This window comes from Aegilops tauschii, chromosome 3, assembly GCF_002575655.3.
Source record: "Aegilops tauschii subsp. strangulata cultivar AL8/78 chromosome 3, Aet v6.0, whole genome shotgun sequence".
In the NCBI taxonomy this organism is placed as follows: Eukaryota; Viridiplantae; Streptophyta; class Magnoliopsida; order Poales; family Poaceae; genus Aegilops; species Aegilops tauschii.
Window position 1 is genome coordinate 618,031,707 of NC_053037.3, and position 12,865 is coordinate 618,044,571.

At 49.2% G+C, this 12,865-nt stretch overlaps 1 protein-coding gene across 5 annotated transcripts; it reads right to left on the reverse strand.

The window, feature by feature from the left end:
• Nucleotides 1-9,696: 9,696 nt before the first annotated feature.
• LOC109747714 (F-box/FBD/LRR-repeat protein At1g13570) lies at nt 9,697-12,547 on the reverse strand. Of its 5 annotated transcripts, XM_073511364.1 has the most exons (5): nt 12,284-12,536; nt 10,873-11,362; nt 10,529-10,701; nt 10,260-10,415; nt 9,697-10,161 (listed from the first exon to the last, which is right to left on the reverse strand). In XM_073511364.1, the coding sequence occupies exons 2-5, from the start codon at nt 11,354-11,356 to the stop codon at nt 9,883-9,885; spliced, it is 1,092 nt and encodes a 363-aa protein (XP_073367465.1). In that variant the 5' UTR covers nt 11,357-11,362; nt 12,284-12,536; the 3' UTR covers nt 9,697-9,882. The 5 variants fall into 5 exon arrangements, with proteins under 5 accessions (XP_073367465.1, XP_073367466.1, XP_020162323.1 ...); XM_073511365.1 differs by having other exon boundaries at nt 10,529-11,367; nt 12,288-12,547; XM_020306734.3 differs by having other exon boundaries at nt 10,529-11,362.
• Between the last annotated feature and the right edge of the window lie 318 nt (nt 12,548-12,865).

The window sequence follows — 12,865 nt, forward strand, 5'->3', positions numbered from 1 at the left end:
GGAGCCATAGGAGTTGTCTTTATTATTTTGCATGACCTGCGTGTCATTGAATAACGCCATGTAAATTACTTTACTTTGTTGCTAAACACGTTAGCCATAGAAGTAGAAGTAATCGTTGGCGTGACGACTTCATGAAGACACAATGATGGAGATCATGATGATGGAGATCATGGTGTCATGCCGGTGACGAAGATGATCATGCTGCCCCAAAGATGGAGATCAAAGGAGCATGATGATATTGGCCATATCATGTCACTATTTGATTGCATGTGATGTTTATCATGTTTTTGCATCTTATTTGCTTAGAACGACGGTAGCAAGTAGGATGATCCCTTATAATAATTTCAAGAAAGTGTTCACCCTAACTGTGTACCGTTGCGAAGGTTCGTTGTTTCGAAGCACCACGTGATGATCGGGTGTGATAGATTCTAACGTTCGAATACAACGGGTGTTGACGAGCCTAGCATGTACAGACATGGCCTCGGAACACACGCAATACACTTAGGTTGACTTGACGAGCCTAGCATGTACAGACATGGCCTCGGAACACGGAGGACCGAAAGGTCGAGCATGAGTCGTATAGAAGATACGATCAACATGGAGATGTTCACCGATCTTGACTAGTCCGTCTCACGTGATGATCGGACACGGCCTAGTTAAACTCGGATCATGTTTCACTTAGATGACGAGAGGGATGTCTATCTGAGTGGGAGTTCATTAAATAATTTGATTAGATGAACTCAATTATCATGAACTTAGTCTAAAATCTTTACACTATGTCTTGTAGATCAAATGGCCAACGTTGTCCTCAATTTCAACGCGTCCCTAGAGAAAACCAAGCTGAAAGATGATGGCAGCAACTATACGGACTGGGTCCGGAACCTGAGGCTCATCCTCATAGTAGCCAAGAAAGATTATGTCTTAGAAGCACCGCTAGGTGATGCACCAATCCCACAGAACCAAGACGTTATGAACGCTTGGCAATCACGTGCTGATGATTACTCCCTCGTTCAGTGCGGCATGCTTTACAGCTTAGAACCGGGTCTCCAAAAGTGTTTTGAGAAACATGGAGCATATGAGATGTTCGAGGAGCTGAAACTAGTTTTTCAAGCTCATGCCCGGGTCGAGAGATATGATGTCTTCGACAAGTTCTTCAGCTGTAAAATGGAGGAGAACAGTTCTGTTAGTGAGCACATACTCAGAATGTCTGGGTTGCACAACCGCGTGTCTCAGCTGGGAGTTAATCTCCCAGATGACGCGGTCATTGACAGAATCCTCCAGTCGCTTCCACCAAGCTATAAGAGCTTTGTGATGAACTACAATATGCAGGGGATGGAAAAGACCATTCCCGAGGTATATTCAATGCTGAAATCAGCGGAAGGGGAGATCAGAAAAGAACATCAAGTGTTGATGGTGAATAAAACCACTAAGTTCAAGAAGGGCAAGGGTAAGAAGAACTTCAAGAAGGACGGCAAGGGAGTTGCCGCGCCCGGTAAGCCAGTTACTTGGAAGAAGTCAAAGAATGGACCCAAGCCCGGGACTGAGTGCTTTTATTGCAAGGGAAGTGGTCACTGGAAGCGGAACTGCCCCAAATATTTAGCGGACAAGAAGAAGGCCGGCAACACCCAAGGTATATGTGATATACAAGTAATTGATGTGTACCTTACCAGTACTCGTAGTAGCTCCTGGGTATTTGATACCGGTGCGGTTGCTCATATTTGTAACTCAAAGCAGGAACTACGGAATAAACGGAGACTGGCAAAGGACGAGGTGACGATGCGCGTCGGGAATGGTTCCAAGGTCGATGTGATCGCCGTCGGCACGCTACCTCTGCATCTACCCACGGGATTAGTTTTAAACCTCAATAATTGTTATTTAGTGCCAGCTTTGAGCATGAACATTGTATCTGGATCTCGTTTAATTCGAGATGGCTACTCATTTAAATCCGAGAATAATGGTTGTTCTATTTATTTGAGAGATATGTTTTATGGTCATGCCCCGCTGGTCAATGGTTTATTTTTGATGAATCTCGAACGTGATGTTACACATGTTCATAGTGTGAATACCAAAAGGTGTAAAGTTGATAACGATAGTCCCACATACTTGTGGCACTGCCGCCTTGGTCACATTGGTGTCAAGCGCATGAAGAAGCTCCATGCAGATGGACTTTTGGAGTCTCTTGATTACGAATCATTTGACACGTGCGAACCATGCCTCATGGGTAAGATGACCAAGACTCCGTTCTCCGGAACAATGGAGCGAGCAACCAACTTATTGGAAATCATACATACCGATGTGTGTGGTCCAATGAGTGTTGAGGCTCGCGGAGGATATCGTTATGTTCTCACTCTCACTGATGACTTAAGTAGATATGGGTATGTCTACCTAATGAAACACAAGTCTGAAACCTTTGAAAAGTTCAAGGAATTTCAGAGTGAAGTTGAGAATCAACGTGACAGGAGAATAAAATTCTTACGATCAGATCGTGGGAGAATATTTAAGTCACGAGTTTGGTGCACACTTAAGGAAATGTGGAATAGTTTCACAACTCACGCCGCCTGGAACACCTCAGAGAAATGGTGTGTCCGAACGTCGTAATCGCACTCTATTGGATATGGTGCGATCTATGATGTCTCTTACCGATTTACCGCTCTCATTTTGGGGCTATGCTTTAGAGACTGCCGCATTCACTTTAAATAGGGCTCCGTCAAAATCCGTTGAGACGACACCGTATGAATTATGGTTTGGGAAGAAACCTAAGCTGTCGTTTCTAAAAGTTTGGGGATGCGATGCTTATGTCAAGAAACTTCAACCTGAAAACCTCGAACCCAAGTCGGAAAAATGCGTCTTCATAGGATACCCTAAGGAAACTATTGGGTATACCTTCTACCTCAGATCCGAAGGCAAGATCTTCGTTGCCAAGAACGGGTCCTTTCTGGAGAAGGAGTTTCTCTCGAAAGAATTGAGTGGGAGGAATGTGGAACTTGATGAGGTGATAGTCACCCCTTCCGAACCGGAAAGTAGCGCAGCGCGGGAAAATGTTCCTGTGGTGCCTACACCGACTGGGGAGGAAGTTAATGATGATGATCATGAAGCTTCGGATCAGGTTACTGAACTTCGTAGGTCCACAAGGACACGTTCCGCACCAGAGTGGTACGGCAACCCTGTCCTGGAAATCATGTTGTTAGACAACGGTGAACCTTCGAACTATGAAGAAGCGATGGCGGGCCCGGATTCCGACAAATGGCTAGAAGCCATGAAATCCGAGATAGAATCCATGTATGAAAACAAAGTGTGGACTTTGACTGACTTGCCCGATGAGCGGCGAGCCATAGAAAACAAATGGATCTTTAAGAAGAAGACGGACGCAGATGGTAATGTGACCATCTACAAAGCTCGACTTGTCGCTAAGGGTTATCGACAAGTTCAAGGGGTTGACTACGATGAGACTTTCTCACCCGTAGCGAAGCTGAAGTCCGTCCGAATCATGTTAGCAATTGCCGCATACTATGATTATGAGATATGGCAGATGGACGTCAAAACGGCATTCCTTAACGGCTTCCTTAAGGAAGAGTTGTATATGATGCAGCCGGAAGGTTTTGTCGATCCTAAGAATGCTAACTCAATCTATGGGCTGGTGCAAGCATCTCGGAGTTGGAACATTCGCTTTGATGAGATGATCAAAGCGTTTGGGTTTACACAGACTTATGGAGAAGCCTGTGTTTACAAGAAAGTGAGTGGGAGCTCTGTAGCATTTCTCATATTATATGTGGATGACATACTATTGATGGGAAATGATATAGAATTCTTGGAAAGTATTAAGGCCTATTTGAATAAGTGTTTTTCAATGAAGGACCTTGGAGAAGCTGCTTATATATTAGGCATCAAGATCTATAGAGATAGATCAAGACGCCTCATTGGTCTTTCACAGAGTACATACCTTGACAAGATATTGAAGAAGTTCAGTAAGGATCAGTCCAAGAAGGGGTTCTTGCCTGTATTGCAAGGTGTGCAATTGAGCACGGCTCAATGCCCGACCACGGCAGAAGATATAGAAGAGATGAGTGTCATCCCCTATGCCTCGGCCATAGGGTCTATTATGTATGCCATGCTGTGTACCAGACCTGATGTAAACCTTGCCGTAAGTTTGGTAGGAAGGTACCAAAGTAATCCCGGCAAGGAACACTGGACAGCGGTCAAGAATATCCTGAAGTACCTGAAGAGGACTAAGGATATGTTTCTCATTTATGGAGGTGACGAAGAGCTCGTCGTAAAGGGTTACGTCGACGCTAGCTTCGACACAGATCTGGATGACTCGAAGTCACAGACCGGATACGTGTATATTTTGAATGGAGGAGCAGTAAGCTGGTGCAGTTGCAAGCAAAGCGTCGTGGCGGGATCTACATGTGAAGCGGAGTACATGGCAGCCTCGGAGGCAGCACAGGAAGCAGTCTGGATGAAGGAGTTCATTACCGACCTAGGGGTGATTCCCAATGCGTCGGGCCCGATGACTCTCTTCTGTGACAACACTGGAGCTATTGCCCTTGCGAAGGAGCCCAGGTTTCACAGAAAGACCAGGCATATCAAGCGTCGCTTCAACTCCATTCGTGAAAGTGTTCAAAATGGAGACATAGATATTTGTAAAGTACATACGGACCTGAATGTAGCAGATCCGTTGACTAAACCTCTCCCTAGGGCAAAACATGATCAACACCAGGACGCAATGGGTGTTCGATTCATCACAATGTAACTAGATTATTGACTCTAGTGCAAGTGGGAGACTGTTGGAAATATGCCCTAGAGGCAATAATAAATGGTTATTATTATATTTCTTTGTTCATGGTAATTGTCTATTGTTCATGCTATAATTGTATTGTCCGGAAATCGTACTACATGTGTGAATACATAGACTACAATGTGTCCCTAGTAAGCCTCTAGTTGACTAGCTCGTTGATCAATAGATAGTCATGGTTTCCTGACTATGGGCATTGGATGTCATTGATAACGGGATCACATCATTAGGAGAATGATGTGATGGACAAGACCCAATCCTAAGCATAGCATAAAAGATCGTGTAGTTTCGTTTGCTAGAGCTTTTCCAATGTCAAGTATCTTTTCCTTAGACCATGAGATCGTGCAACTCCCGGATACCGTAGGAGTGCTTTGGGTGTGCCAAACGTCACAACGTAACTGGGTGACTATAAAGGTGCACTACGGGTATCTCCGAAAGTGTCTGTTGGGTTGGCACGGATCGAGACTGGGATTTGTCACTCTGTGTGACGGAGAGGTATCTCTGGGCCCACTCGGTAATGCATCATCATAATGAGCTCAATGTGACTAAGGCGTTAGTCACGGGATCATGCATTGCGGTACGAGTAAAGAGACTTACGGTAACGAGATTGAACAAGGTATTGGGATACCGATGATCGAATCTCGGGCAAGTAACATACCGATTGACAAAGGGAATTGCATACGGATTGATTGAATCCTCGACACCGTGGTTCATCCGATGAGATCATCGTGGAACATGTGGGAGCCAACATGGGTATCCATATCCCGCTGTTGGTTATTGACCGGAGAGGCGTCTCGGTCATGTCTGCATGTCTCCCGAACCCGTAGGGTCTACACACTTAAGGTTCGGTAACGCTAGGGTTGTAGAGATATATGTATGCGAAAACCCGAAAGTTGTTCGGAGTCCCGGATGAGATCCCGGACGTCACGAGAGGTTCCGGAATGGTCCGCAGGTGAAGAATTATATATAGGAAGTCCAGTTTCGGCCACCGGGAAAGTTTCGGGGGTTACCGGTATTGTACCGGGACCACCGGAAGGGTCCCGGGGGTCCATCGGGTGGGGCCACCTATCCCGGAGGGCCCCATGGGCTGAAAGTGGAAGGGAACCAGCCCTTAGTGGGCTGGGGCGCCCCCCTTGGGCCTCCCCCCATGCGCCTAGGGTTGGGAACCCTAAGGGGGGGGGGAGCTTCCCCCTTGCCTTGGGGGGCAAGGCACCCCTTCCCCCCCTTTGGCCGCCGCCCCCCTTGGAGATCCCATCTCCCTGGGCCGGCGCCCCCCCAGGGGGCCTATATAAAGGGGGGGGGAGGGAGGGCAGCAACCTACAGCCTTGGGCGCCTCCCTCCTCCCCTGCAACACCTCTCTCTCTCTCGCAGAAGCTTGGCGAAGCCCTGCCGGAGACCCGCTACATCCACCACCACGCCGTCGTGCTGCTGGATCTCCATCAACCTCTCCTTCCCCCTTGCTGGATCAAGAAGGAGGAGACGTCGCTGCACCGTACGTGTGTTGAACGCGGAGGTGCCGTCCGTTCGGCACTCGGTCATCGGTGATTTGGATCACGGCGAGTACGACTCCGTCATCCACGTTCATTGGAACGCTTCCGCTCGCGATCTACAAGGGTATGTAGATGCACTCCTTTCCCCTCGTTGCTAGTAGACTCCATAGATGCATCTTGGTGAGCGTAGGAAAATTTTAAATTATGCTACGATTCCCAACAAGAAGAACGCAGGGTGTGGAGCGGGCGGAAAGTTTATGGGGAGTGGTGGCATAGAGGTTGGGATAGCACAAACAGCCAAACGTGCGAATGTGGTCGTAGTTGGGATGAGCACCGTAAAGCATGAAGTAGGGGGTGTTGTGGTGGATGGCTCGGGAGGGTCGTATATTGAGGAGGTATGTGGCAGTGTGAAGGGCTTCTACCCAAAATTTGGGGGGCATGCTGGCTTGGACAAGGAGTGTGCGAAGTATGTCGTTTGTGGAGCGGATGGCTCGCTCAGCTTTCCCGTTTTGTGGTGATGTGTGCGGGCAGGAGAGGCGTAGGGCAGTGCCATGTTCACTTAGAGAGGAGCGGAGAGAGATGTTAAGAAACTCGCCGCCGTTATCGCACTGGACGCTCTGGATGTAGACATGGAATTGTGTGAGCACGAAGCCAAAGAAACGTTTGAGAACGTCAGTAGCCTCGGATTTGGCACGGAGGGGAAAAGTCCATGCGAAGTGGGAAAAATCATCCATTATTATTAAGTAATATTTGTAGCCAGAGCAACTAGGGACGGGAGACGTCCAAAGATCACAGTGTACAAGCTGAAAAGGAAAACTAGTGACAGAGGTAGAAGAAGAAAAAGGCAGGCGCGGCTGCTTCCCTAATTGGCACGCCTCACATGATCCAGAGGCGGCAGGGAGTTTATTACAATCTGGAAGAAAATGTTGTGATAAACGGGAAAGAGAGGCACTGCCGGGGTGCCCCAAACGGCGATGCCACAGGTCGCCGGAGTTGGTGTAGAACGCCGAAGAGATGGATGCCCCGCTTCTGTAGAGGGGACCGAAACTAGTGCGCCTCATGAGGGGGGTCCTGGTGGCTAGATCCTTCACAGAAAAACCGAGGGGGTCAAACTCAACAGATACATTATTATCAGTGGATAGTTGACAGACAGAGAGTAGGTTTTGAACAATATCGGGTGTCACGAGAACATTATGAAGCAGCAAGGGGCGAGAGGATGTGGGGATGGAGGCGGTGCCGGTGGCAACTACAGGCAGACGAGTGTCGTCGCCAACGATGATGGGAGCATGCTGTTTTGAGACAGGACGAGAAGTGGCGAGGTTACCTGCATTACCAGTGACGTGCGAGGAGGCACCGGAATCAAAGATCCAGTCACCGTCGCCGTTGCCGGGCTGCTGGAGAGACAGCTGGTTCATGGCGGAGTAGAGCGCCGCCTGATCCCAAGAGGGTTGGGGTGGCGCGTTGGGTCCAGCGTACAGCGCGGGGTAGGCATGCTGGGCAGCACCGGGGCGAGGCCCGAGAACCCCGGCTGCGTTGGGGGGAACCCAGGGAGCGCGCGGCGGCGGGAAGGGCGTCCCCCACGGCGCGAAGTAGCCCATCCACGGAGTGGAGCCGCCGGGAGAGCAGGCGGACCGCGCCCGCCGTTGTAGCCGCGCCCGCGCCCGCGGCCACGCCCGCGTCCACCGTTGTGCCCGCGGCCGCGGTCACTGGCGCTGCTGTTGCCGCGCTCCATGGGAGCCTTGCCGCGCTGAGGTGCACGGCCTGGGCAGGTTGGTTGGCGAGGAAGAATTCGTGAAGTTGGCTCTAGACGCGATGCGCGGTGTTGCCGGCACCGCGGATAACCACGTACAGGCCGTCGGCGATGGTGGAGTAGAGCAGGAGCAGGAGCGTCAGATCGGTGTGGCGCCACGCCGGAGTTTGGAGCAGTGGGTCGGAGTAGTGGTCGACATGGCTCTCGACGGAGTACATGAGGAGGACGCAGCGCCAGAGTTCACGCCACTTCGAATAGCTGCCGGTTTGGACATCCAGCTTGAAGGGGATGAGGTTGTGGATGTTGTTGAGGGTGTGGATGGAGGGGGTGGTGGTGGCAGAGGACGACGCTATGTCAGGGAGGGTGGGAGGCGACGGCAGGGTCACCAGGCTCATGGTGCTAGGGGCGGTTGCTGGCGGAGCCGTGAGGACGGGGGTGGAGAGGTCAGAGGAGGGGAGCACAGGAGCGGGAGGGGGAGGGGTGGAGCCCGTCAGGTCGCCGCTCGAAAGGCCGCCGGAGCCGTCGCCAGTGTCCATGAGAGACAGGGACAGGAAAGAGAGCTCTGATTACCAAGATGGAGAATGAATACACTGGTGATTCTCATTGATGCCCACGAAGGGGTTAATATACAGGTACAGGGGCTGGTAACAACCCAGCTATACAGGAGGTCATGCACATCGTGTAACAGAAAAGGAGGGCACGTCCGGTGCATGAACTACGTGGGACTCGGTCCTCTAGTTGAGCCAGCAACGGTAGTCTTCCAACAGATGAGAACACCGAACTGATTCCTTTAGTTGCTGCCTCTGCAGATTTGTGTGCCCCCTTTCAGTAGTTCAACCTGGGTAGGATTTGAACAAAGGTTGATGTGAAATATAGCAAAAAATGAAACAAGTTAGCATCATATATATGGACGAAGGGAGGTATGGAGTAATGAAACTGAAACGGAGAGGGCTAAGAATAGAGAGATCAACCAGGGGAATCCGTCGAACATGTGGTGGCCTGGTGGGCATCCACACACTACATGGTGCATCCTCTACCACCGCACTCCCCTATGTGCTCACACGCCGCGCTGCCACGGTTGTGTGCATCATCATCGCGTAGAGGAACAACAACACGACCTTTCTGTCTGTGGCTGAATGAAAGAACGACGGCGACTTCTGTCGCGGAGGATGGCGCCCCCGGTCCCTGGCGTGCAAAAAGAACATCGGCGGGGAGTCGGCGGCGCATAGCCGCACGGAGGGACGGCCACGGGGGTCGCGGATGATGGTGCCCCCGGTCCCCGGTGAGCAGAGGAAAAGCGGCGGCGGGTCGGCGGCACATCGGCCCGTCCCCCCTGTGGCGGAGGTGCTGCTCGGCCGCCGGCGTCAGCCGGGGGCGTGCTGCAGGCTCTGCTCACGGCGGCATGTCAGCCCCAGAAAAGCGGAGGGTGTCGGGGCCGTGAAGGGGCCGAGCGGCGTCGAGCGCCCGCGAGGGCAGGCGCGGCGGCGGGGTCAGGCGCGGGGCGGCGAGGGCAGTCGCGGGGCGGGGCGGCGAGGGCAGGCGCGGCGGCGTCGGTTGGGCAGAGAACAGGGGCGTGGGGGCATGGGGCGTGCGGGAATGCGGGATTGCATTTTTTTAAGAGAGTTTCGCTCTGAGGAACAGCAGTGGCAGCTTGTGTGCGTGGGTTGCAGAATGGAATGGAGTGTTTCATATCGAGAACGCTTGCTGATACCACATCAAGTATTCCCACCGAATTTCCTCGACAAAATGCACTACATGCTAGTCCTAGATGGTACACTCACATAAACAAAGCCAAGATAGTTCTACCCAGCAGCAAATTACATCCGCAAACGGTTGCGGGAGCATGCTTATCAAAATGTGACAATGACCTTGGCCCTGGTAGACGCCCTCGGCAGAGCTAATAGCTTGGCAAGAACCATGCTACATTCCATTTCACCCTTCCAGTCTATCTTCAGTTCTTCTAAAGCTGGTGCCCAGCTTAGTAGCTTTGCCACGAAATCAACTTCGCAGTCCAGACCCCCGAAATGGTTCACACTAGCCATTACGAGATGGTCCATTTGCAATTGCAGGTTAAGTCCTTGAATGCCCACCTGATCCTCATCCCGACCAAGGATGCTCCAAGGAAAACTCTGCATTTTTTTTCACAACTCGTTAGCCATAAACACAACGAACGAACATGGATCAGGTGATCGAACAAGGGGGGAGAGTTTACTGGAGGCATACTTACCCACATCTCAAGCTTCTTTAAGTTAGGGGCGTTCTGAAACAATGAACATGCAGTCAAGACTTGCCTCTGATCCCACAAGCATATCATAATACGAACACTCTCCAGGTGAGTAAACACGGCAGGGAGCTTCGTATGTATGCATCCTTTTGATAGATACTGCAACAATAAAATAATAATCATAATAATAATAATAATAATAATAGATGGCAACACAGATTAGTCAGAGGCAGAAGAAGGCCATAGTAATGCTGGAGATAATAATAGCTCACCTTTAGGAAAAAACCATTAATTGTAAGTGTTTCAATGACACTTAGGCTACCCAATGACTGCTTGACATAGCTTTCCTTGTCATGCGCAATTGGAACAGATTGATACGCTTTATCAAGAGAGAGAAAGGCCACCTCCAGATTAGGTGCGTCCAACTTAATGTCCTCAAAATCCCCTTCAACATAAAGATAATCCAGTTTAGGAGCCTTGATGTTTAGACGGTTGATGCCCTCAAAAGAATCTAATATCAAATCAGTCAGTGCGGGGCAGAACGAGATCAAATTTTGGATATCCTTGTCTGTGGAGGAGAAGAGTTTCAGGGTGAGGTCAGTTAGGCTCTTGAAACCTTGGAATGCCCGAGGCAAGCTGATGATGCAGTTTTCTAGGTGCAGATACTCCAGATCACCAATAGAAAAGAGGCACGAGGGAATCTTATACCTTGGCCCCGAGTTCAACTTGATTATAACTGATTTTGGTGATTTCCTTGACAGCATGATCATCCACCTACCGAACTCATCATGGTAATTTTTGTTACCTGAAATATCAAACTCCTCTATTGTTCCCTTGTGAAGTAATAGCACCATATCGACTAACGTAACGAACTTGGTTCTTGCAAGATTTCCATCGCACAGAGATATTACTGGCATGTCAGTCCATGCATCCCTCCAAGTACTTGATAAGGTACTAGTCCTAACCGCTTCTTCGACATTCAAACGTGAGAGGATGTCGCCCTTTATCTCTGGAGGTAGATTGCTAAGTCTGTCTGTACTCACAACTGATGCAGCTTCCGCCCTGGCCTTTTTACAGGTACTCATTGCTTCAGAATCCATATTAAACTGTCCTAGCATTTCCGGAAGACAGGGAGCCTAAATTAGCGTGCAGTCTACCACATGTCACTAAAAAAGTAAAAATACAATACACGCAAAAAATCAAATTGTGCACTGAGTAGTAGCTTGTTCCTAGCAAAACAACAAATAACCAACAACCAAGAGATGGGAATTTAGGGAGAAGTGCGGACAGTATGTTTCTATGCGTTGCTATGATTATCATTTGACATGTGTTACAAGACCTAGCTAATTTGTGATCTTGAAGAGTAAACATGTACCAGGCTGCAAGATGGAAAGGGGCTTCTTTTGTTGAATACATGTGCCATCATTTGAGGAAGAGGTGATTAAACTTGTGCCGATTGGACAAACAATTTAGGGTATATAATTGAGATGCCGTCAGCGTGGCCAAATGATCAAATGCAATTCTAGTTGAGGATAGAGTCAATTTACCCCATACCATAACCGGCCCTCTTTTCTTAACCTAGATGTGGACTTGCACTCAAATTATTCAGGAGCAACACGTGTTCAGTTCCAACATTCACTCTAAGCATGATCGAGACGTACTAACGTAAATCCGTGTACTAAATACTATAGTGCGTACTACTCCCTCCGTTCCTAAATATAAGTCTTTGTAGAGATTTCAGTATTAACCACATACGGATGAATCTAGATGCATTTTAGAGTATAGATTCACTCATTTTGCTCCGTATGTGGTCCATAGTGGAATCTTTCCAAAGACTTATATTTAGGAACGGAGGGAGTAGGTTCCAACTGAAAATTAACCAGTATTACTATTTCTTAGCGAATGAAAGAAGCTAGTCGTCATTACTCACGGAGGAAGCATGTTTCGATACTTGATGAATCCACAGCAAACCGGTCTCGAATTTCAAATACGCAGTAAGAATCTAGCGGACAGGGGGCAAAGCGGACCTACGGAGGGCCGGAGAACGGAGAAAGGCGGCGCCGCCCGCCCGCTGCGGCCTTGGACGCTGCCGCCGGGACGGAGCGCGGAGGCCAGAGGGGCACGGAACGAAGGCAGCACGCCGGATGCCTCCGCCGCCGCGCCGCCGGCCGCCGCGGCCGTGCCGTGTCTAGGGTTCCAATTTAGCGGAGGAAACGCCGAAGTGGTCTGCGACTCCCTCCGCCTCCCGAGCGCACTTTGGGCGGCCCAGAGCGGGCGCCCCTTTTTTCTTTTCATTTTTCCGTTTTTCTTCTCTCTTTTTGTTTTCGTACGTACATCATTAAAAATCGTTTGGGATTTACAAAACAATCGATCCCAAATGTTTGGATGTTTGAATTACAAAAAAATGTTTTATGAATTTGGTAAAAATCATTTGAATTGCAAAAATGTTCACAAACTCGATTTTTTTATATATTTTAAAAAACTTCACAAATTTTAAAAATTTCAGAAAATTTAAAAATTGTACATAAATTTTAAAAATATACCCGGGTTTAACAAAATTGTACATGAATTTGAAAAAAATCAGGTTTTTACAAATGTTCAAGAATTTG

Excerpts from the sequence above, each read along its gene's own strand:
- LOC109747714 (XM_073511365.1), bottom strand. The coding sequence starts at position 11,356 with ATGGATTCTGAAGCAATGAGTACCTGTAAAAAGGCCAGGGCGGAAGCT. Across the intron at positions 10,416-10,528 it reads TTAATGGTTTTTTCCTAAAG|TATCTATCAAAAGGATGCAT; the intron begins GTGAGCTATTAT and ends TTATTGTTGCAG. Across the intron at positions 10,162-10,259 it reads TAAAGAAGCTTGAGATGTGG|AGTTTTCCTTGGAGCATCCT; the intron begins GTAAGTATGCCT and ends AAAAAAATGCAG.